The 26,241-nt window shown below is 35.5% G+C and overlaps 1 protein-coding gene across 1 annotated transcript in view; it reads right to left on the minus strand.

Annotated features, from left to right (window-relative positions):
- Positions 1 to 26,241, minus strand: part of CUNH10orf90 (chromosome unknown C10orf90 homolog) — a 180,826-nt gene that overhangs the window by 67,872 nt on the left and 86,713 nt on the right. Inside the window, exons 3-4 of the mRNA XM_039351850.1 lie at positions 12,397 to 12,488; positions 4,188 to 5,271 (exon numbers count right to left, since the gene is read on the minus strand). Of these exons, the coding sequence (XP_039207784.1) occupies positions 4,188 to 5,271; positions 12,397 to 12,488 (1,176 nt within the window). The remainder of the gene's footprint in view (positions 1 to 4,187; positions 5,272 to 12,396; positions 12,489 to 26,241) is intronic.

The raw sequence follows: 26,241 nt of genomic DNA on the forward strand, positions 1-26,241 counted from the left end.
TGTGCCAATTAGAGTAATTATGTAATCCGCATCAGTTGCAACCTGAAGGAATGTAAATCTGGGTTTAGGAAAGGGGAAGAATTCAGCAAATTGTTAAGGGAAAACAGAAAATATTATTCAGCACTGAGAATGAGAAAAGCATTCCTTCAGTGCTGTTCCCCATGCTCTCTACATCTGAGTTTCCTGAACTGCTGCCAATATTGACATACAATAAACATCAGGATGCAAAAGATTCTTTGCTTCCTGAACATCGGACTGTCCAGTGGTAGTTGCCAAACAAAAAACAGGACAAGGGTCACTTTTTGATGAATTTGGGGGTCTATCTTCACATGCAGCACGGGGAAGTGACTATGGCACTGGAATTGATATGAAAGAATGGCTTTGGGAATGTGAACCTTCAAAAAAGGACTGGTAGAAAAGATTACTCAATCCTGAGAAAGAAAAAAAAGCATGAGAAAGAAACTCAAGATAACCCTACCTTGATTTTGTTTGGTATTGGATGATGCAGATAAAAATTGGGGCCGGCTTTATTCTACCCTGTAACAATAACGAACAGTCCTAGACCTGCCATGCCTATTTCTTGACACATGGCATGACTCAAGTGTACTGCATAATTCACATCATTTGCATGATGGCAGTATGAGGTCTGTGAATATCTCCTTATTTTGTCTGAAAAATAAAAATGGTAATGGCATTGCAGAAATGTTTTTTTTAAAATTTGGTTGCTTTGAATTTGCAGAACTTACAAATTTGGAGACAAATACAGCCCAGATTAACTATATAATTCAATTGTCTAAAAGACCATAATAGCTTCTTTTAATAATTTTTATTGTGAATAATGCTTAGTAGAACTATCATCTAGTCCTTTCCATGATGGAATTAGTTTTTTTAAGCAGCAAACATTTCTTGAAGAATTAAAACTCCTGTCTTTAATTATTGTTTCATTACTGCTTGTTTTTTAATGGCAACCTCCCAAATGAAGTAATATTTAAAAAAGAAAAAGAAAAGAAAAAGCAAAATCTTTTAAAAACTTCCAAACTATGCTTACGGGTAAGAAATAGTTCTGCAGTCACAAGATTTCTTTTAACAATGTTTAACATTTGGGGCCAAAAGGAACAACAACCACTGAGATACAAGTTCAGATGGGCTGCAGCAAGGATTTATAGTTGCAACATTGTGTCAACATTGTTAAAACAAATAATAAACATATGGTCTTTCAAATGCAACTACAAACAAAGGAATTACAGGGTAGACAAACTGATATTGATCACTGTAGGGAACCTTTAAATAATTTTGTTGTTGTTGTTAATTGCGAAGTCATGTCCGACCCATCGCGACCCCATGGACAATGTTCCTCCAGGTCTTCCTGTCCTCTACCATCTTCTGGAGTCCATTTAAGTTCACACCTACTGATTCAGTGACTCCATCCAGCCACCTCATTCTCTGTCGTCCCGTTCTTCTATTGCCCTCAATCTTTCCCAGCATTAGGCCCTTCTCCAGTGAGTTCTTCCTTCTCATTAGGTGGCCAAAATATTTGAGTTTCAACTTCAGGATCTTTAAATAATATAGCTGACCAATCATCCTATTCAGACTTTCTAGCTCAGGAAAGAAAGAACATGACTTGCCTTTTGATTTCCCTTGCACATTTTTTTACTTCCTGTGAAAGTCAATGCTGTATTGCCCACCTAAATTCCCTCTGCATGTTTTCTATTTTTTTCCATCAAACTATTCTTTATAGTTTTACTTCATACCTCATTTTTCAAAAGCTAGTTGAACTGTTGTAAATAACACAAAAATAACTGAAAGTAATGAGATGTCTACTAGATGTGATCCTTTTGGTTTGTTTCATAGGCATGTTGTGGGTTAGTCCCTACGGACACATTTCCAAATGCCTGATAAAGATTGTGCTAAGAGCAATATTTTGACTTTCATTTTTAAATATAATAGACAAACTGTTGGGTCACCGTGTCAGAGATACTTCCTTACCAGATTCCTCAATGTCTTGAACAGCTGCAGCGCTCCTAGCGTACTTGGAAAGCTCTTAAAATTCAGGAAGTTAATCAGCCCATGTTGAATTATATAGCACAGTCCAATATCGGGGATCGATCACAGGAAATGTTTTATCACATTTTGTATTATGCTATAAAATGGTCCTTTTTTGTCATAAAATGTTTTACAACAATTTCAGTCCATGGGAGACACGACACACAGATGTAAATTAGCCATTTAGGTACCTTGATTTTGCCCTACAGTGCATCATTTTGTCCAGTTAAGGACAGGTGTTTTAGTAGTATATAGATAGAGGTACATAGCCACAGAAAATCAAAGCAAATTTGGCTAATTTTGGCTTTCAGATAGACATGAGAGGCCCATGTTCAGGGACACATTTGGTAGAACAGTATTAAATATTCATTTATTTTTGTATACAATTATGCATTTCTGATGAATTCCCCAACACTTTGGAGCCAATTTTGGATGGACAAGGGGAATACAAGAGATCATTGTTCTGCCAAAGTGTAGTGGTATGTGGGAATGACCTTGGAGGGGAAAAAAAATCACAGACTAGAAAACCATCAATCAAATGGTATCTCAGTCTGCAGAAGCAGAGGGGGGCATGGGAAGTGTTTCAGAAGGGACCCTCTCTAGTTTTCTGAAGGGTGAAGGTAAATAAGGAGAGGAATTGAAAGATTATGTTAATGTATACTTACAATAAAAGTAGAGCTAATATTCACTGTTGTGTTTCTTGTCTGGACTACCTCAAAGAGCTAACATCAATCTTGCAAGCCTCTTTCCTTTACTCTTACTCTCCAGAAAACTAAGGAAAGTCCCTTTTGAAATGTTTCCCTCTGCTTCTGTAGATTGGGATAGCTTTTGCATGATTGTCTAGTCTGCAACCCTTCCTCCTGTCTCCTAAGATCATTCCCACATAAAATTATACAAAGCTTTTCCTGGGCATAGGAGCATTTGCTATCTTTAAATTTTAGGATGATTATTCCTCACTAGTTGCTGCTTTAAGAGCTGTGGCTACATAACTTGTATTTGCATCAATAGACCTTGTATTATAACATTAGGTCCACTTTATATTTTAGTGCTTTGATTCTGGGAACCTATCCCTTGTACAAGTAGTGCTTGACTTACAACTGTTTATTTAGTGTCTGTTCGAAGTTACAACAGCACTGAAAAAAGTGACTTATGACTGTTTTTCACACTTACCATTGTTGCAGCATCCCCATGGTCACTTGATCAACATTCGGATGCTTGGATGATTCATATTTAGGATGGTTGCAGTATCCTGGGAACATGTGATCACCTTTTGTGACCTTCTGACAAGCAAAATCAATGGGGAAGCCAGATTCACTTAACAACCATATTATTAACTTAACAACTGTAGTGATTTACTTAACATCTATGGCAAGAAAATGAGGCAAAACTCACTTAACAAATGTTTCACTTAGCAACAGAAATTTGGGCTCAATTGTGATTGTAAGTCGAGGACTACCTGTACAGTTGGACACCCCAGTATTTGTAGATAGAAAAAAAAAATCTCAAATAAAGGCTGTGTTGGAATACCAATGAATCAATAATTAAATCACAAACATAAGATTTCCTGAATGGTTCTCAGATTCATAATATCCAAGCAAATAAAACCAGTGGGGTGCATTAACAAAAGCAATTAGTTCTTTGTACTCTGCATTTATTACATCCCATGTAGAGTAGCATTTCCAATTCTGGGCATTGCATTTTAAAGAGAACATTGAGAAGCTAGAGAGAGTTCAAAAGAAAGCTTCTGGGATGATAAGGAATCTAGATTCCAAGGGGGAATCAATCAAGTTGAAATTAAAAGAAAGGAGATTCAAAATGAACCTTAGAAAGAATTTCTAGAGGGAAAGACCTTTTAAGCTGTAAATAAACTGTCTTGACCAATAGTGAATTCCCTTTTCCTGGAGATTATCAGATAAGGGAGAACACCTGCCAAGAGATGTTTATTTCTGCATGGAACAATAGGATGGACAAGATACAAAAAAAAAAAAAAAATACCTATACCTTTTATGACAATGTAATGTTTACTTTCTTGTGAGAATCTGTAAAAAAAATTAGCCTCTGCCATAATAAACCCATAATAAATAAATGTTTAGACAGCCTTTGATATCTCATACATTATGTTAGGATCCCTTTAATCTACTTACCTTCATAGTAAGCCCAATGAGAAATGTAACCAGATAATATCTTGGGATTATCACTTGAAGGTACATCATTCTTCTTTATTTGTCTTAAATTATCAGCTTCCTGAGGGCTGGTCAGAACTGACAGAGTTTCAGATGGAGAGGCATTTTTCCAGAAATCTTTGGTTCCTAAAGATTCAATTTCCAATTTCTGTTTTTTATCCAAGAAGTTATCTTTGAGATCTGCATTCCAAATTGCTTTGAATGATGTCTTATGATCCACTGGGAACTTAAGTACTTTTGTGATTAGCTCTCCATTAGTTAAACTATCCACTCCATCTGGTGTTGTATTTTGAGAACTGCAATTTATATTAAAAGACACTACTGACCGATGCATTTTTTGAGTATTAGTCTGAGGTTGATAAACAGGTACCAAAAGAGACTTGTCTACATAATATATTGTTTTTGGACACTGTTGGGAAATAGTGAGGTAGACACTGGAAGTGAAAGAAAGAGGTGCCTGCTTCTTATGGGTGTTATCTGAGGGGATCATTCTCTTTGGGGTGCTGGACATCCAGCCAGATTGCCCCTTGCATCTCTGCAGACAAGACTCAGAAACCTTTATTCCACTAACACTTCGATTTTGGTCATATGCTTGAGAATGCAAAGATTTAGAGTGTTTACTTAAGCCAGTTACATCTGAAGTGAGAACCGTTGTTATTAGCAGCTTATTTTTTTCCTGGCATTCCAAGCAAGAAGGGGCAAAAGTATTTCTCTGCATTTTATTGTTTGAAGGTGGAATGACTCTTTTAGCAGTGATTGTAATGGAAGCAAAACCTTTCTTCCATTGTTTCTCTTCTTTGCTATTAAATACATTTTCTTCAGAAGTTGTCTGAAATCCTAATGTTCTTGGAAGAAATATGAATGCTGTATTAATGTTGACTGAGTTATGATTAGCCAAAGATTGGTTCATGTGATAAACATCAGATTGTGTGATTACAGATTGCACAGGGAAAACAGTCTTATTTTCCCTTGATTTATTTTCATCAATCGTCTGTGAAATGAAAAGAGATGAAATCATTTTTGCATTTTGTGATGGAAGGGAGACCTGCAGAGGAAAAGATCCAAATAAGTAACATGCGGTAAACTGGAAACACAAAGAAAAATGTATATAAGAAAAAAATTATATAGAAAAAAATTATAGTAAAATCTATGCTAATTTTACATTGCGCCTCGTTATACCGTTTCTTCCCCAATTCTATTTATGTAATTTCTAAAACAGAAATGTGCAAAACCCATTTACAGAGGCCTTTGAAAGGAAGAATAAAAATACCATTTTATGTGCAAATTACACATTTCATAGAACTGTTATTTTGAATGATTAATTGATCTGCTCAGCTGGATATGCAGCTCTGTGTTTGTTTAACAATGTAAATGCCAATAGTAACTGTCAATTGCAGATTATAATCTAAACTACCCTGTGTTTTCATGCCGATGTACTGAAATATTAAAGCAGTTTAAGCACTTACAGCTCCAAGTGCCTGGCAAAATGAATTACATAGGTGAATTGCTATTTTCTATGCAGCATTTCTGTGGAAGCTGGTTCAATGCAGTTGCATAAAAGCATCAAGAATGACTGGCAGAGGAAGAGATACAATGCTTCTATTGCGCTTGTAAAAATATATAGCTCTCTTACTGTTTATAACATCTGTTTATCATATTGGTGACACAAATGATGAGCAGGGGGATATACAGTATGTCCCAAACCTTTTCGACATGATCTAAAATCAGTTTTCTAACTATGACAACCACTGTGCTTGATTTCCTTTAAACAAAACAATTACTTTTAAATCATTTTTTTTATTTTTCAATATTTTCACATTTCTCCTATGATAGAAAATAAAGTTAATTGGGAATAACATAAAATTTCACCCAACTAGGATTAGTACAAATGCAAACTGAATAATTGTTTTCATGGAGTATAAGTTAAAAATTCTACAATAGCAAGAGTCTATTATTAGAATACTAGTCTTTATTTACATGTATATTGTACAGATTGGTATGCTTATTTTGTGCCATGCCAATTTTCAATTTATGTGGGTCATCTAGCATTAAATACTTATATACCCCCCCCCAAACCCAGAATTATACTATTAGACTCTGGACTAATCTAAGAATAAAGCAATATAAATCAAAACGTTGGGAAAATTACGAGTCATCCACTGTTTTCTGTGAAGACTTAAAATTCAGCAAAGATTTGTTTAAATTGTGTGCCCTAAAATAAAATCTCAGTGAAAATATTTTTGACTCTTTTAAGGGGGGGGGCAAGATAGTGCATATTTTGAAAATTATTTCAAAGAAATGCTTCAGATCCCATATAAGAACAGAACTTATTTACTATTTTTTAAAGTAACTTAATGTTTTTCAAGCTTTCTCATGAATCATAAAAATATGCTGTTTCTTTAAAGAATTCACTAATTAAAGATGATACGACACTCCTAATTAGAACAAACTTTTGAAACAAACTTCTGGATTGGTGGTAAGCAGAATATGGAGATGTAATTGCCCATTTAATAGACTATCTAGTTCAATAGTTACAGGTAGTCCTTGACTTACAACCGTTCATTTAGTGACGGTTTGAAGTTACAATGGCACTGAAAACAAATGAATTATGCTTGTTTTTCACACTTACTACAGTTGCAGCATCCCCATGGTCACATAATCAAAATTCAGGTGCTTGGCAACTGACTCATATTTATGATGCTTGTAGTGTCCCGGCATCATGTGATCACCTTTTGCAGCCTTCTGATAAGCAAAGTCAATGGGGAAGCCAGTTTCATTTAACAGTTATCTTATGAACAACTGTAGTGATTGATACAACTGTGGCAATAAATGTTGCAAAATGGGGCAAAATTCACTTAACTGTCTCACTTAGCAACAGAAATTTGGGTTCAATTGTGGTCGGAAGCTGAGGACTACTTGTATGAAAGATTCACAAAAAATTACTTAGTTAACAAGGCAACAGAGCACCACCATTAAACACGAAAGTATGAAAACCATAGAATTACATAATATTATAAGAAAAAGGCCAAATAAAATGAAATAACACTGTGTCCTAAGTACAGATCATAAAATATTGAATATTGAATTAGTCAGAAATTTACTGGAGAATAACCAAGATCAAAATTAATTGCAAAGAATTTTTTGGAAAAAAAAACTTGCAATGAGAATATACTCTTGTGCTATATAGCAGCAGGGCAAACTGGGGGGGAAATGGAATATCCTCATATTAAATTATACAGCTCCAATTTTCTTCCCTGTAGTACAATCCAGTGAAAAAATAAGGTCACCCCAATTTACTCTGTTAGGACTTGTTCTTGAGAATTCCTCAGTGGGTCATGCCCCGGGGCTATGATCCCAAGAGAACTAAAGTGAGAAAAACATGCTCAACAGGGAATTGATTTCTCCTTCATGAATATTACCTTAGCAAATTGTGGAGATTCTTCTAAACTTACCTGTTTAAAGAAATCAGCATGCAATGCAGCATTTAAAATGTTGCAGTGCAATCAAGGAGAAAAACACGTGGAAAAAGGCAACAGCAAATCCTGTTTATGTGTAGTGGTATGCACCTGAATAAAAAGGCTCATTGGCAATGAGTTTGTTGTGATTTTTTTCTGTTACCAGTGTATATACAACTGAAGCAATGACAAGAAATGTCATTGTGGCATAGCAAACTTTTAAAAGTGAGAGTAAGTGAGAGCTTTGTAAAGCAAGCAGGATTCCCTATGGGAAAAAAAAAGAACTCTTTTTCTGCAGAGTTAAACAACATGGAGGGCAGATTGCTTAATCTGACTATCCTGTAATAAAAGTATAATAATTCAGGTTGACAAATTATTTCTTATTTGTTCATTGTTAACCATTGTTAACGATGTATCTGAAATAGGCTAATTTGAGCTTGGGCATCTGTGCGTCAGGTGAGAACTCTGGATTGAATTGTTCAATGATCCATCAATTTTCTTCCCTGTTGTTGAAGGAAAAGACTTCCTCAGGGTCCAGTCCAAGCTGGGAATAAACAACATGGTGACTGCTTTAGAAAGAAGGCTGTAGTTTATTGAAGAGGAGAGCCAGACAGAAAGATGGCTCTGGAAAAAAAGTGTGACCACATGTAGCAGGGAGTGGGATTTTACACCTTCTGGGGCTCTTGAGGTTGTTTCCTGTTCCTGCTTGAGGCTTTGTATTTCCTGTGTCATGTACTTTGACCTGAGTCTGAGTGTGCCTTTCTGATATTCTGATGGTGGTGGGTTAATCCTATTATGTTTCCTGTCCTTAGAATTTGGGTGAGGTATGTAGACTTTAAGAGTCTTTTGTCTTCCTGATCTCTTCAGTTTCCAGCTGGATGGCTCCAACCTTCCTGAATGGATTATTACATCTGCATTTCTAAAATCTGGTTTCTGCTGAGTTGACTGGCTGGGTGTGTGCGTGTGCAGAAGTTTCTGCCTTTTTAAAGATCTTCTCCATTATTCCTTTGGGGAAATATATTCTGCCTATTTAGTATTCCCCAAAATATTTCTTTCTCTGGATTCTTCCCACGCTGACAATTGTATTCTAAGGAATCTCCTCCAACATCAAAGTTCAAAGACACCAATACTCCTCCTAGTCTTTTTACCTTAACTTGGCACTTGAGCATGAGTGGCTACTGATCTGTTTCACAATCATCACTTATCCCATGTCTTTGAATTCAGTTTCTCCATCTCCTTTTAGCAATAATAAAGTCAATTTGATTTGTATATACTCCAACTTGTGATTTTCATGTTCAGAGGAATCATTTTATATTCTATGCCCAGGAAATGTATGTGCCATTGTACAAGTAGCTTCTAACATTTTCCCCATTTAAGGAAACATGAAGCCTCTTAAAAATGGAGCCCCTACAGGTTTGTGAGAATAGCATCTGCTTTCAGAATAGCACAAAGTGGCTACAAGGCTGCCTCTGTTAAAAAAAAAAAAAAGCTGAATTTCACATTACATTGGCCAGGTACCTGTCTCTCAAGCTTAAAAATCAGAAAGGTTTAGTTGGGTGGTGCTGGGCCCTGAAAGAACAGGCTGAGTAAAAGGCTGAATCCTACTAGTCTCTGTGTGCTTGAGTGGCTGAGTATGAAGTAGGCCCAAAGCCTGGGAGCTGCAACAGCCTTTTTGTGGCAATAGCTTTTGTAGCTAACTTGAGGCTCTGTTGGGTGGCTGAGTGAGAAGCAAGTCCAAAGTCTATGGTACACAGAGGGAGGGGGGCTGAAGCAGGCCCAAGGCCTGTGAGAACCCTGAGGGGCAGGAAACAGAGCATAGGGTGCCTCAGGGGATGGGGGAAGACTTGGGAGGCCAGGGGCAGGGAAGCCTGGATATACTATAGGTCTCCCAGTGTCTCCCCGACCCGAGGTAGCCCATGCTTTGCTTAATGATCAGTACAGTCACTTAACATCTGCATCAGGGAAAGTGGAGATTGGAGTCATTAGGTGAGGCAGGTGGATGCCTCACTTAATAACCATCATGCTGGCAGGCTCTATTATGATCTACCTGTACTACCTGTATACTGCCCAACCCTGCTAGATTTTAGGAAAGCAATTAAACTATGAAGGTAGGCATGTTATAATTTTCCCGCTTTTTCTAGTTTAGAGTTTTATTTAAGTAGAGATTTTTATTTGTTACTTAGTAGGAGAGATAGGGTGATGTGGTTAGGTATTTTTAAACTTTAGTTACCAAATAGGATGTGTAAATGGTCAGGAGCAGGAATAATTGAAATGGCATATAAGCCCAGAAGGCACATATACAAATAATGCATTACCCACAAGAAGTTTTAGTGATTAACCCATATCACAAAATTAAGGTGACCAACTTTTTTACAATGAAAAGGAGGACACAAATAAACTGAAGAAAAAAATATCGTAAATAAAAGAAACATTTTATTCATTGCAACAATAATACAGACAACTAGCATGTGCAAAGTTTGCCAGCCAGGTGTTTTGGCATGCTCAGCAGCAATTCCTATTGGCTTTTGAAAACCAATAGTGGGAGGAGCACAGCTGATGCAAAAGTTGAAAAAAAAAAACGATCAAAAAAAGGTGCCAGAACTATGAGGGGAAAAAAAGCCATGCAGATTAGTCTTCAAATATTGAAAAGGAGGACATGAAGGAGGACACTTTTTGAGGGAGGACAGAACTTACAAAAGGAGGACTGTCCTCCCTAAAGGAGGACAGTTGGTCACCTTAACAAAATGTGTTTATGCACCCATATGTGGACAATTCATTCTGAGATCTAATGTTGGAAGTAAAGAATTCCCAGCATAATAAAATAATCCACAGCAGCATTTGAATTGCCCTGGGTTGCTCTTTGGGGAGGGGGTGCCATTTACATGGCCCATAATAAGACCCAGTACTACCAATACTGCAGGATGACAATAGACTTATAAACAGAAGTTATAAGGTAGCACTTAAAGTCAGAAAATAGTTTCAGTCTCTGTACTATGCAGTTGTTGAATCAATATCATGCAGTATGGCCCATTGCTATCATCTTTTATATCTTACTCAGAATGCAATCTTATTAGTAATGGCCTCAGCAAGTAACAACATAGAACTAATTTCATCCTGGCTCAAAAGCAAATGAGGCCTAGTTAAAACATAAGTGGGAATTCCAGGACTTTAGGCTAGATTGGAAAGTAATTTTTCTCTCTCTTTCTTTCCAATTTCTGGAAGAAGGCAATGGCAACCTATTTTGTACTGTTGCCAAGAAAATTGTGTGGGTGTTTTACTGTCTCATCAATATCTCCTCTGAGATTGTCCGCAAATCACTGCTTCAAAACCCACACACTCATCACAAGGTAAGAAAATGAGTAAAGAAAACAAATTTTGCCACTCGGCTATGATTCTTAGAAATTATTACTTGAAGAACACAAGAGTGAAAAGCTGATATCCTATCCACCCACTTTTGTCACTGCATGTTTAGTTACTTTATTTTGTCAGACTATTTATACTGCCTGCTGTCTGTCAGTGGTTTTTACAATAAACAGTAGTTGTTTAGGTCATTAGGTTAAGAGTTGCCCCATAAAGATTCCCATCCTGAAAGACTTTGAGACAAAAAGAGAGAACAAAAAAATCATGAAAGGATAATCCCTCACTGCTTGGTGGCTTTATAAAAAGTGTTGCAGTTGTTCTACTACTAATTATTTCATCAGAGTAATATTTTAAAGCCTCCATTACCAGTTTTTAGTGAATACGATTGTCCTTATATACAGGGGTAGGCAATCTGGCTTTTTTATGACTCATGGACTTCAACTCCCAGAATTCCTGAACCAGCCATGCTGGCTCAGGAATTTTGGGAGTTGAAGTCCACGGTCATAAAAGAGCCAAGGTTGCCTACCTGTCCTAGCAGCTTGCATGTGAGCAGTAATAGCATAGGAGAGTAAGATGGTGGGGGAGAAAGAAAATTCAGTAAACTGTGGTAATAGCATCCTTAGTCTTCTTCCTCTTCTTGTAATAGTCTCTATGAAAAGTGCTGGTTTGTTTCTCCTCTCTTGTTTCATTGGTTCTGTTGGTTCCTATTATCTCCGTGGGGAGAGGAGAGCCCTAATTTCACCAGGTGGATTTTATGCACTTTTTGTTGTACTGTACTATTATACTATACTACTATTATACTATAGGATTTTATTACACTATGTAATACCATGTAGGCCATTATAGTGCATAATAACAAGTGATTGATCCTACATTGTACAGCTTTAAAATTACGTCACATGAAATTACATCACATGAAGCCTTGAGGAAAGAGTAACATTCTACGGTCAAATAAAATATTTGGCATTTATCAGGTGAAATACAGCAGTTTCTGTGAAATATGGTAAGCCCATGGACTTATGTTTTCTGAAATGTAATCCATATTCTGAAAAAACAACCTGCCAATTCTCCTGACAACTAACCTTGGACCAAGAATGCTTTTCAAGAAAGCATTTTCTTTACTGATACTGACTTTTTCTTTTCTAAGTAGGTGGAAAGTATATGAATTAACAAATAAGTTGCAAACAGAATAGTAATATCTTAGCCATCAAGATATGATTTTTCTCCTAATAAGTGAATTCTGAATAAACATACAGCAAAGAGCAGCATGCGATAGACATATAAATATCCATTTTCAAAATATTCTTGCATACCGTTCTCTAATTAGAAGATTCAATTGAAACAGCATTTTGTACCTGTGTCAAAGTTGATTTATTTGTTGCTTTATTAAGCTGAATAGCTTTGCATTTTCCCCAGTTTTTAACTCCATAGCAATTTTCTCTTATCTCTAGAGAAAAAGGTAAAAATTAAAAGGTTACTTGCAATCTGATGAACATACAGTAAAATAAAGTTCATTTCTATACATCAAAGAACCACTATTAAAGATGTCAGGGCCTAAAACATTAAGGATTATCTTTCTTTACTTATAAAATAATTAGAAATGAAAGCAATATCTGTGCTTCCTATCCAATTAATCTTTAATTTTGTATGAGTTTTCTGGGATAAATGGGACCAATTTAACTTTGGGAAACCTTCAACTCACATTCCTATCCTTAAAACCAGTTAAAACCTAAGTGAAAAAAATTCAGCAACACCCAATCTATTATAGCATTACCAATGGCCTCCTGCAGCCTTTTGTAAGGTCAGGATGATCAGTTGCAACTTTCAAATTTTAAATCTTACCCATCCCAGATATTAAAGTCAAAAGTGGCAATCATCACACCATGTCAAAAGGCATGATAAAGGGAAGGAAAGTGAAGAAGCTGTGCTTAAGCATTACAGAAAAAGTCAAAATTCACAAGAAGGCTATCCCTAGAAGAATAGTCTTCAGGCAGAGGAATCCATGTTTTTCAGCTGAGGTGGGTTGTCCTCAGTTGTATGCACTTTGTCTTATTCAATTGTCCTCAATAGTAACTTTTATACTTATCAGGTCTCTATTCAGTTTGCAAGACTTTTGTGTGGTGTTTGTGTAAATAAAATTATTTGTCCTTATTGGATAAGTACAGTACTTTTAAAAATCTGAGATATAGATTAAATTTAAAAATAAGTTAAATGAAAAGTATAAGAAAATTACTATGAGAAGTGATACTGCAAATAATGTTTAAGGACACTTTATATTTTCTGCAAAGTACAAAAAACTAAACAATTTACTTTATCAATGTACCTCTTTTTGTCCCCCCCCCCAAGGAAACCAGCATTTAATGTCTTGAAACTGCAAATATTTAAGGATAGTGACCAATACTCCAAGAGATAACATTTATTTTCCAGGTTGTAATGTACTTTCAAATAGTTTGTGTCAGCAGCAAGATTGCATGCATGTATATATGGGTAAGTTTCTAACTGTCCTGCTCTGACCATTTTTTTACCCTGCCCTCCATGGACATTACTGGTTTATATGTTTTCTATATAAGATAACCAAGAAAATAAAATAAAACAAAAAATCTTACCAGAAATAAATGTAATGGATCAGATTTCATTAAAGATTTAGGTGCCATACAAGATAAATAATTTGTGCTTTCAAAGGAAGCTGGGTTGACTATTAAAAACCTTAATGTTTCCAAGCAGCAGAACTGATTTTTATTCTTTTGTTACAAAGCCAAAAATTGTCATCAAAGTCTAACAGAAGATGGAATGTTTATATGTTACCATGACACTTGTGTTACTATTCTATCCTGAATAACAAGGGGCAGTCATTTTGTGTTGATTTATGTCTGAAAACGTTTAAAATAGATGGTCCTCCAAGTATGGAAATAAAACTAAAAAGAACAAATATCTGACTTATCTTTTCCTTCAGGACCAAAACATTTAGTGGATTAACATATTAATTGAATTAATTAGAGTAAATTTATCTCATAAATTAATGTAATGCCCTGTAATTTTATTGATATTTAGGATTAAAAAATGGATTAAGTTCCATTATTTCCAAATAATTATATAAAGAATTGCACAGCAAGGTAAGTCTAGTGATAGTGATCAGTGCTTTACTTTCTATTTAAGCCCCCTTAAGGTGTTCCACATAGACTTGCCTTTGAAAAGTGTTCTAAAATTTCAAATAGTGACTAATACTCTAGACTTGTAAAGTTCTAGATAGCACAAAGTACCACACTGATTATGTAAATAACACCCTGAACAGGTTTCAATATGCATTAATGAAAATCATTTGCTAGTTGGCTAAAAAAAAATGGAACTTATTTCAGCTATCCTTTGCTTTACAGATCTGCAAAGGTCATAAATTTGAGAATTAAAGTTACTTTTTCATCACTGTCTTAACTGTGAAGTCACTAAATAAGTGGTTAAACATTGTACTGCTTGCGACAGAAAAACAAAAACCTGATAAGGGGGTTTCTTGCCAAGGTTTTGCCTCTAGAATTAGGGATGCAACTCCTTCTCAAATTTTAGACTGGTATTCCTCTTAAATGCATTTTTTTCTCTTACTATTTTTGTAGTAAGAAAGAAGCAATGAAATATGAGCTTTAAATATGAAAATGTTTGGCTCAAATTTTGTTTCTTTTTGGAACTCACAAAAACATGACACAACCTTTAGCTCAGTCTTGCACATAAAACAGTTATGGGAAGACACCCCCCCCCAAAGAAGGAAATATTAAAAGGGCAGAATATTATATTTCCTCAACGCATCTTGAAGAGGCAGAAAAGCATGCCCAGTTTTTCTTAATAGCCCCAAGTCTCCCTCCCCCCAAGCAGAAACCAGCTCTGTAGAAATGCAGATGTAATAATCCATTCAGGAAGGTTGGAGCCCTCCAGCTAGAAGCTTAGGAAGACAAAGACACCTAAAATCTACATACCCCACCCAAACTCTAAGACAGGACATAATAGGATTAACCCACAGATGCCAAAGGGACACACTCAGACTCAGGTCAAAGTACATGACACAGGAAATACAAAGTCTGAAACAAGAACAGGAAACAACTCCAAACAAAAGCCCAACAGGGTATAAAAACCCACTCCCTACTACATGTGCTCTCTCTTTTTTTCCAGAGCCATCTTTCTGTCTGGTTCTCCTCTTCAATAAACTACAACTTTCTTTCTAAAGCAGTTGCCATGTTGTTTATTCCCGGCTTGGACTGGACCCTGATAAAGATTTTTCCTTCAACACAGTCCTCACATAAAAAAGAGGGGAAAAAAGCAGAGACTCTTTCCTTCCCCAAACAAAAACTGGACATCTCTGAATCTGTTCTGAAAAGTTTAGGAGATCCCCTAATAGGTTTGATACTTAAAACAAGACCTGATTTTCTACAGGAATAATTATAGGCTCCATCATAATGGAGACAAATCATTTGGAGACAAATATGTTTTGCTTAACCTTCGAAAAGGTAACAATTATAAATACTTACAGAAAATAACAATGTAAGCTAAATCTAATAGAATAGAATAGGGGAAAAAACCTTCATTGTCATTTTAAATGTACACTAATTGGCATATATTAAAATGAAACTTCGTTGCATTTCATTCTCAAAAAAATACTATTATGCATAAACCCATATATACATACATATATGACACAGAGAAACATCACATTTTAGTTCAAATGTATATAATAGCAAAAAAAAATACAAGAAGCTACCAGAAATGTTACTGGTAATAAGTCCTCAGCAAAAAAAAAAAGTAAAGTTCAATCTATATATTTTTCTTAATCTTTATTTAACAAGATCAATGCTTCTTTACAAACACTATAATACATATTTTAATAATGAGCAATTTATTATAAATTCTACAGTACCTAGTCAAAATAAACATTTGTTTTTCATGGTTTGTAATTCTCAATATGGTTATTGCTCTTTTTTACTCATTCCTTAAATTATTCAGAAAACACTGTAATCTTGATTAACCTAAAAATTAAATATAACATGGAGCATATTGGATTTCAAGGAAGAAATGGGTTACTTGTTCAGTAGTAAAATTTAGTAATTCTCTAGCTCAGCGGCTCCCAACCTTTTCTATACCTCGCATCCCTAAAACACTTCTAAAAGTTCTAAATAACGGCAACGAATTATGCATATACACTACAATTTTGAAAAACCAAGTTTTTGCACGCCCTGGAATATTGTCTCGCAGGTAGTGCGAATACCTCTGGCTGGGAATCTTTGCTCTAGTTCATAGGAAATGGGGATAGACCAGAAGTGAAATTACAAATTATACAAAAAAAAGCTTTGTTGCCTTTTGTTCATTTAGAAAAAAAGATAACTAAAAGAATACAATGAACAAGGAAAACAAGGAGTAATGCTTATTTCTTTTGTCATCAGTTGTTTCCTATTTCTGTCATTCTGCAAGCGCCTTTTTAAAGAGGAAAATGTACATGAGGAAAAAGATTTTAAGGCTGGATAAATCTGTTTAGTTTCCTATAAAATACATTCTCTTCAGACAAAGGCTTCTTCTTCCCATTTGCACATGAGTTTCTAAACATCTTTTTAAAAAGCTTGCCTAGCCTACTCTGTCCATAGAGAGAATACATAAACATTTTCACTACTTTTATTTATTTTGATTATATTTGCAGATAATGAACCAAGTATGATTTTGTATTTGCTGCTTCCATTATTATTTTATGAATCTTGTCTCTGTATTGTGCTATGTGTATACATTTGAATACATATACAAAATGATTACTTTTTTCACCAAGGGAATAAAAATACACATTTACTATTTAATCTTTAAGGCTAAGCTTTTCTGCCCTCTTTAAATCTAAATGTAAAATTCAATTTATAAAAAATAGTTACAAATCATCTTCTGCTGAAATTAAGGATAGGCACAATATCTGGTTATCATTTATTTTCCTGCCACACAACTGTGGTTGGTTTATACTTATAAAATCAACCTACAATTGTATGTTGCATGTCGAAAGCAAAGTTCACAGGGTTATTGTGAGAAACATCATAGGAGCAAGGAGTATTAGGTACATTCATCACTTTGAATTATTTATAAAAACTATTAAAGCAGGATAAAAATTGCATAAAGAAATAAAAATAAGTATCTTGCAAAGAAAAATAATGTACACTTCTGTTGTATGAATAATTATATATTCAGTAATTCACTCCATCATTCATTCATTCGCCTGGATTTGAAACTTAAGCACTGTATGAAAGCATGCAAATGCAAGTAGATTAATAAGTACCACTTTGGTGGGAAGGTAACAGTGTTCCGTGTGCTGGCCACTAACCATGGAAAATGTCTTCAGTCAACGCTGGCTCCCTTGGCCAAGAAACAGAGATGAGCACTATGGCCTAGAGTCAGATATGATTGGACAGGGAAACCTTTATCTTTACCTTTACTTGGCAGTACTCAGTACTGTCTTAATAAGTTTGTGTGGGATAGCAATCTGTAATAGATCACCATAATGTATTCTATTCTGCATGTCTTTGGGCCCAAACTACAAGGGCAATTTGGGAATAAACCTCCATTTGATTATCAATGACAGACACTCACAGATACAGAATTTTTATTATACACATTAGAAAATTACAACATTACATTACTTTTTGACATAATCCCCATTCAAACTGAGGCACTTCATAACATCTTACAAGGTTTGAAATTCCTTAGTAGTAGTCGCTCGGCACCAAATCTGGGCTATGGGGGGGGGGGTTTGATCAAAAACATCCCAATGGAACTGCTTCCAAAGTTCTTGGTACGTCTAATGATGTGTGGATGAGCATTATCATGAACTAACATCACACCGTCAGCATGCCACGACACTTATTATGATGGCTTGTCTGAGTTTTTGTAATGTTTCACAGTAGACTTCTGAATTGATGGTCAAACCATGTTCCATGAACTTTACTAGCAGTACTCCTCTGGTATCTTCACATTTGGCGGGATTTTCTAGGGAACCACTTCCAGTGTGGTGTTGATTCATGATACTGCTTGGCCGCACACTGCTAGATGCACCATGAACTTTTGAAGTAGTTCCGTTGGGGTGTTTTTGATCACCCAGGGGCAGGAATGAAAGCTCACCCCATTGTACAGTGCTTATGTCTCAAATCCAGGTGAATAAATGAATGATGGAGTGAGTTATTGAATATATAATTATTCATATGACAGAAGTGTACATTATTTTTCTTTGCAAGATACTTATTTTTATTTCTTATGCAATTTATATCCTGCTTTATTAATTTTTACAAATAACTCAAGATGATGAACATACCTAACACTCCTTGCTCCTATGATGTTTCTCACAATAACCCTGTGAACTTTGCTTTCGACATGCAACACACAATTGTAGGTTGATTTATAAGTATAAACCAACCACAGTTGTGTGGCAGGAAAATAAATGATAACCAGATGTTGTGCCTATCCTTAATTTCAGTAGAAGATGACTTGTAACTATTTTTTATAAATCGAGTTTTATATTTAGATTTAAAGAGGGCAGAAAAGCTTAGTCTTAAAGATTAAATAATAAATGTGTACTTTTATTCCCTTGGTGAAAAAGGTAATCATTTTGTATATGTATTCAAATGTATACACATAGCACAATACAGAGACAAGATTCATAAAATAATAATGGAAGCAGCAAATACAAAATCATTATCTGCAAATATAATCAAAATAAATAAAAGTAGTGAAAATGTTTATGTATTCTGTCTAAGGGCAGAGTAGGCCAGGCAGCCACTCTAGCTTATTCAGGAAGCCAGAAAGCTGTTGCTTAGCAACAAAAAACCCTCACAATTGTGTATTCTCTCTCATATGCAAGGGCAAACACACACACTGAGACAAAGCTGATGAAGTCAGAAGCTACCATCATATAAAGACACAAAGACTGTTTTCAATGTGATTAGCTTCTCTTCTACATAGAACCCCGGGGGGGGGGTTAAATTTCTGGGGGCTAGTAATCCAGAAAGAACCAATCCAAGCTGTAACCCCATTAACATATAGAATACAATTGAGTCTAAATTAGATTGCATAGAGCAATTTATTTTCAATTTCACAGAAATTAATTCATAAATCTTTTTCATTGAGTTTCATGCCAATCTTTTTTTTAAGAATGTCAAGTTGTATTTTTTAAATATTTTTTCATAATTTCTACTATAATACACTTGTATTGAGAATGATTATCACATAATTTGAAGCTGGGTGACCTTATACAAACACACTTTCAGTGTGAACCCAGTTAATTCACTGTTGAATGCAGACCAACTCTTCAATTATCTCTAAATTATTGCCGATCTTTGTTGAGCATATTTTTGAAAATTTATTCTACTTATCATCTGAATAAAGAGCACCGCACCAGTTATAAATGTAAGTTGGTTACCAAGTATCCAAAATGTAGAGGTGGTGTGGCAGTCGTAACTTTGAGGATGGCTCACAAGTTATTTTTTTCAAGTCTATTTAACTTCAGATGGTCATGAAGTGATCAGTCATAGGTCAAGGACTACTTGTAGTAGTTAAGGCACCAGACGAGAAACAGGAATATGATGCATTATAAACTTGTGTTATGCATCAGTTGGGTGACCTTTGCTCTGTTAACCTCAGAAAGAAGGTAATATTTAACCATTTCTGAAAATGTTGCTAAAAAAATCTGCAGACTAGTCCAGACAGTCACCAGGAGTCAAGTCTGATTTGAAGGTACATGCGCACGCACACACACAAAAAGTGAATTACCAGATTCTTAAAGTTTTATTAGTTACTTTTTCTAAATATTTATTCACTACTCCACAATTAAAAGACTAAGAAACGCTAGTTTAAAATGGGGGTGAACCACTTCGTAACCATTTTCAAAATGGTGACCAACCACAATGTCTGTCTCCATTAAGAGTATTGTTGTTGTTGTTGTTAATTGCGAAGTCGTGTCCGACCCATCGCGACCCCATGGTCAATGTTCCTCCAGGTCTTCCTGTCCTCTACCATCTTCTGGAGTCCATTTAAGTTCACACCTACTGCTTCAGTGACTCCATCCAGCCATCTCATTCTCTGTCGTCCCCTTCTTCTATTGCCCTCAATCTTTCCCAGCATTAGGCCCTTCTCCAGTGAGTCCTTTCTTATCATTAGGTGGCCGAAGTATTTGAGTTTCAACTTCAGGATCTGGCCTTCTAAAGAGCAGTCAGGGTTGATCTCTTCTAGGACTCACCCGTTTGAACGCCTTGCAGTCCAAGGGACTCGCAGGAGTCTTCTCCAGCACCATAGTTCAAAGGCCTCAATTCTTTGGCGCTCATCCTTTCTTATGGTCCAACTTTCACAGCCATACATTGCAACTGGGAAAACCATGGCCTGGACTATACGCACTTTTGTTGGCAGGGTGATGTCTCTGCTTTTTAGTATGCTGTCTAGATTTGCCATAGCTTTCTTCCCCAGGAGCAAGCGTCTTTTATTCTTGCCTGCAGTCCCCGTCTGTGGTGACCTTGGAGCCCAGGAAGATAAAATCTGTCACTACCTCCATTTCTTCCCCATCTATTTGCCAGGTATTGAGGGGGCCGGATGCCATGATTTTGGTTTTCTTAATGTTGAGTTTCAAGCCAACTTTTGCACTCTCCTTCTTCACCCGCATCAAGAGGCTCTTTAGTTCCTCTTCACTTTCTGCCATTAGCGTGGTATCATCTGCATATCTTAGGTTGTTGATATTTCTCCCGGCAATCTTAATTCCAACTTTTGTTTCATCTAGCCCTGCCTTTCTCATGATGTGCTCTGCATATAAGTTAAATAGGCAGGGTGACAGTATACAGCCTTGCCGGACTCCTTTTCCAATTTTGAACCAATCAGTGGTTCTATGTTTGGTTCTCACTGTTGTTTCTTGACCCGCATATATGTTTCTCAAGAGACAAATGAGATGGTCTGGTACTCCCATCTCTTTAAGAACTTGCCACAATTTGTTGTGATCCACACAATCAAAGGCTTTTGCATAGTCAATGAAGCAGAAGAGTATTGTAATCACTCAAATAATAGAATCTTGTGGCGCATTAGCGATTAACAAATTAATTGTGCTATAATTGTTGGTGGATTATAAACTACTTCATTTATTGCCTGTATTTGATTGTTGAGGTATCACTCAAGACTCTTCAAGTTTTATGGACAGAAAATAACAAAACTAGCCCTTGTGAAATAATAGTGGGTTTGCAATGGGCAATTAATGTCTCCCTGCAATGATTTTACGATAACACATTTGATAATTGCAAGTAAAGACAACCAGTTTGGTGTAATGGTTAAAAAATTCCAGGCTTGAAACCAGGAGACTCAAAAGCTCTAAATCTGCTTTAGGTATGAAGACCACTGGGTGATTCTAATGTCATTTTCCCTTAGCCTTAGGAAGACAAGGTCAAACCACTTCTGAATACATTGCCAAGAAAAATAAATGCATGGACTAGTCTGAGAATAAAAAATGATTCAAAAGTATAAACATAAAATAAAATTGAAGATAAAGTTATGTTTTTAATTTAATAACACAGCATTCTTATTGTATAGTCTTTGAGCACCTATAAATCTAGTAGAACGAATGATTTATCATGACTTATAGATCTATTATAGCTTCCTATACAAGCTAACATTTTCGAAATGATTTGCTAAAGACTACCAGTATCCAACTATGATTGTTTTGATGATGTCATTTGAGTCTTTAGTCATTTTATGCTTCTTTTTTTTATTTTTTGCTAATGTAAATGGAACCAACTTTACATAAATTTATTACTAAAAGTCAATTTTAAATATACCAAAAATACTAATAGCTCATTAATGTTTGCTAACACTTCAAAATTCTAATCTCACAACATATTTTTAATGAAATGGAAATGGCAAAATACTATCATTTCATATTTTCCAGGAAAGCTAAAGTCATAATTAATTTATTCAGTTTTATATTGCCAGAAGACCATTGGTTGCTTAATCATTACTCTAGAAAACTGGGTTAGATAAAAGAAGGCAAAGGAGCAAAGAGAGAAAAGCAGAACTCCTCTGTTTCATTTGAAAAACAAAAGTGACTAAGAGAAGTTCTTGGATTACACAATATACATAGAAAGTATGCGGCCATCATTGAAAAATCCCCGATCCTGATACTTGATAACTAAAGAGAGCATTTGAGGATGATCTTAGAAATCACATAGGTAATTAAGGATATAGACAATTCATTTCAAATTCGATTCCAAATTTCTCAGAAATTTAATGAATTATATTCAACATGAGCATAAGATAATTTATTTTTCTGCCAAAATGCCTCCCTGGCCATGCTGTTTTTTCTGAAAGTCTAAAAACTTTCCCCAAATGCCTTAAGGACAGGATGTTAATGGAGTCTGGTTTGTGTTTTTGCCTTAGTTGATTGAGGAGATTTTTATTAAGCATGTTTTATTGTTTTTCTATTGTTTTTATGTGGATATTACTGTTTTCCTACTTGTTTGCTACCTAGAATTATTTGATGTGACCATACACAATTTTATCATAAATAAAGACTTCCTATAGTTCTATGCCACACAGTCCCAGAAGATCTAGGCAGCTAACAATAAATAATTTTTAAAATCTAAATTCCATATAAATGATCAAATCAGGTAAACAAAATTCTCATCTTTCCTTTCCTCTTGTAACACCTTATATTTAACTTGTAGTTTTTTTCCCCTGCCACGCCAACTTAGAATATTCTTTTGCCATTGTTTAAATGGTACATCACTTGACAAAACAGGTATTATCTGAAACAAAAACATAGTTTGAGGCAAGACATTTTGTCACAGAAATTCTTCCCAGCAATGACAACTGTAGTTTCTCCCATCTTAACATGTCTTTTTTACTTCATTCCATGTCTTAACATAGTCATTTTGAAACAACATACAATTCATATTTATCATACTGATACTCAGTTTATTTATTTATAAAATTTATTTATTTATAACATTTATTGGCCACCCATCTTACAACTTTCTTTTCAATCTTAAAACCCATTTTATTCAGCAGTTCTATTTGATCCTCTATTTTTATATTTTGTTAACAACTTTGTCTTCTGTTTATTGATCTAATAATATACAAAACTCCAAAACCAACATGAAGTCATCTGCAAAAGCCCTTAACCCAGTGGTTCTCAACCTTTTTAATGCTGCGACCCCCAACCGGTCGTAAGTCGAGGACTACTCAACCGGTCGTAAGTCGAGGACTACTCAACTGGTGCAGCACCGTTTGCAGAATGGGACTTTTGGCGGGCTCAGCAGGGCAGAGACAGCCTGAACAATTCCTATTGGCTTTTGAAAGTCAATAGAATTAGACTCCATTCAAGAGAGTCTATACTATTGGCTTTCAAAAGCCAATAGAATAAAAGGGAGTAGCACAGCTAAGGAAAAGGGGGGGAAATTGTGGACTGCATTGTTTGGCGACCCCCGTGAAATGGTCGTTCGACCCCAAATGGGGTCCCGACCCACAGGTTGAGAACCACTGCCTTAACCTATGAGTTATTTTTACATTTATTCCTACGAACCTGTTATCTTCTCTTATAGGTATATTCAGTATTTCAAGAACCAAAATAAGCAATGGAGTAGACAATGAACATTCCTGATTTGTTCCTGTTTGTACTTCACAGGGCTTTGTTAGATCGCCATTAACAATTATTTGTGCTTTCTGTTAAGTATAAATCAATTTCATTTTATAAAAGTCTCTTCAAAATTCATGTCTTCCAAAACACTGAACAAAAAAGTCCAGCTGAAATTGTCAAAGGCCTTCTCTGCCTCTGAGAAAATCAACGCTGCTTGTTTTTCATTATGTTGCTTGAAATATTTCAAAATATCCAACACATTTCTAATATTGTTCTTAGCTGTCTTTTAGATAAAAACCCACATTGATCATTACGAATAAATTCTTGCAACATTATTTTTAGTCTATCTTCTAGAATTGTTGTAAATAATTTGCACTTTATTCAATAATGATATTGATCTATAGTCTTGTTAAAGTCAAATCTTGTCCCTCTTTAGGTATTAGTGCTATATTGGCCTTTTTCCAATCTCTGGCATCTTCCCTGTAAATAAAGTTCATTATATTTTGTAAATGTTATAAAAATCCATCCTTATAACGTTTATAATAGAAACCTGATAATCCATCTGTTCCAGGCACTTTTCCTGGTTTAATTTTTTATAGCTTCCCTTATTGGCATAGGTCTATTTATAATCTGTTTCTATTTCTCTGTAATCCTTGGTAAATTTTGTTTCTTTAGGTATTCTTCTATTTTATCTGGAAAGATGTCACTTCCTTTATACAAATTGGAATAATATTAATAAAATGCTTTTTGCATAGCCACACTGTTAACAGACTACATACCTTTTGTAACTTCAAAATCATATTTTTTCTTTTCATTTTCATAATATTATATGCCAACCACTTCCCTGGTTTGTTTGCAAATTCAAAAGTTTTTTGCTTCACATAGTTCCTTTTTATTTCCATTTCTTTTACTCTTAACATAGATAACTGCTATTGTAGAAGTGTAATTTGTTGAGAAATACTTCTCTGGAAATTTATTTCTTTTCTCTTTATCTCATCCACAATAGCTTGTGTTTTCTCTTGACTCTCCTTTTTTAAGTTTATTCTGTTGTATGAAGTAACCTCTAATTAAAAATTTACTTGTGTTGCACACTATTTTTAAAATGGTACTTTTAGCTACATTATTTTCAAACAATTTCAAACTGCTGGCCTGTGGGCCGGACACGTCATCCGGAAGCTACGCCCACCCCATTGCCGGCAATAGCAAAACCGTCCCGATATGTTGCGCGACGTCATCTGACGTCGCAAGTTTGACATGTCTGCACTACTGCTTCTTTTGACAGCAAATATTTCATTTAGTCACAGGATTTCCTTTTATAAGAGATGGTGATCCAAAAAAGTCTTTGGTAATAAAGTCTACTTTAGAAAACATAGTAGCTAAATTCTTTGAAATCGATCTATTTTTGCAAAGGATATATGTCTTTGAGAAAAGTATGTGTAATCTCTTGAATTGCCATTTTTTCTGTCTCTTTATATCAACACACCTTAAATTGTCGATCACATCGAACTTTTAATATTATAATATTTTTATCAGAAAATATTGTGGAAAGATTACTGTTTAAGTGATAAATATATAAACTGTAGGAAGTTCAATATTTAAAAATATTTTAAGATCACTCCATTCCAATTCCCAATCAAATACCAAAGTTCATATGAAAAAGCCATTATTCTCTCGATAAGTCCTTTATACACTAGTACTTTATCTTCATTTGAGGCATACATTCCCAATATCAGAGCTTTAGTCCCATGCAAATTAACTTGCAGTCCAACAAATCTACCAGTGTTCTCCATTCAAATTCTTCAGAGGCAGTCCAGAAGGACATTATATTTAATAGTATCAAAAGCCACAAAGAGATCAAGGAGAACTAGGATGGATGCACTCCCCCATTTTTCACAAACCATCAACGAGCACAACAAATGCAATTTTTTGGCCTGAACCCCGATTTCCAACAGTCCAAATAATCTGCTTCCTCTGGAGCTTTTGCATCACTTTCTCCACAGCCTTCTCTAAAACAGATGGTGAGAGAGAGTTCCAAAATTGTATAAGATTGTTGGATTCAGTGAAAGCTTCACTAAGCCAAATTCCATAGCAATCAGAGAGTAATCTGACAAGACCTGACAAAGAGTGAAATTCAATGCCCACTGCTATTGGACAATGTCCCATCCATTCCAAAACTGAGAACAAATTTACTGCAACACTTTTCAATTTAGTTGGACCCTCCAAAAATTGGAATAGGTCCATGGCTGTCTTAAATGTCTTCTGCTCCAGTGAAGGCAGGATGAAGTCCCCCAATACATCATTCAGGGAAGATCTACCACCAACCCAGCAATCAGGTCCAAATGCATAAATAATATGTTATATCTGGCTACTTAGAGGGTAGCTCTTCTGAATGCCAGATGATGACATCCCCTCTCTCCTATCCAGGAAGCATAGCTGGAACTAAACTCAAAACCTAGTTGGGCAAATTTCCAAGAGGGGAATGCTACTCTCTCCTTTCATTTTTGCCTCAGTAATACATGTCAGGTTTGGTCCCTCATACAAAATTAAATCATGGACGAGGAAGAGGCATTTTGCAAAGGGGAGTTTTGGTGCACTC

This window comes from Crotalus tigris, unplaced genomic scaffold, assembly GCF_016545835.1.
Source record: "Crotalus tigris isolate CLP2741 ecotype Arizona unplaced genomic scaffold, ASM1654583v1 scf7180000017536.10889498, whole genome shotgun sequence".
NCBI lineage: Eukaryota > Metazoa > Chordata > Lepidosauria > Squamata > Viperidae > Crotalus > Crotalus tigris.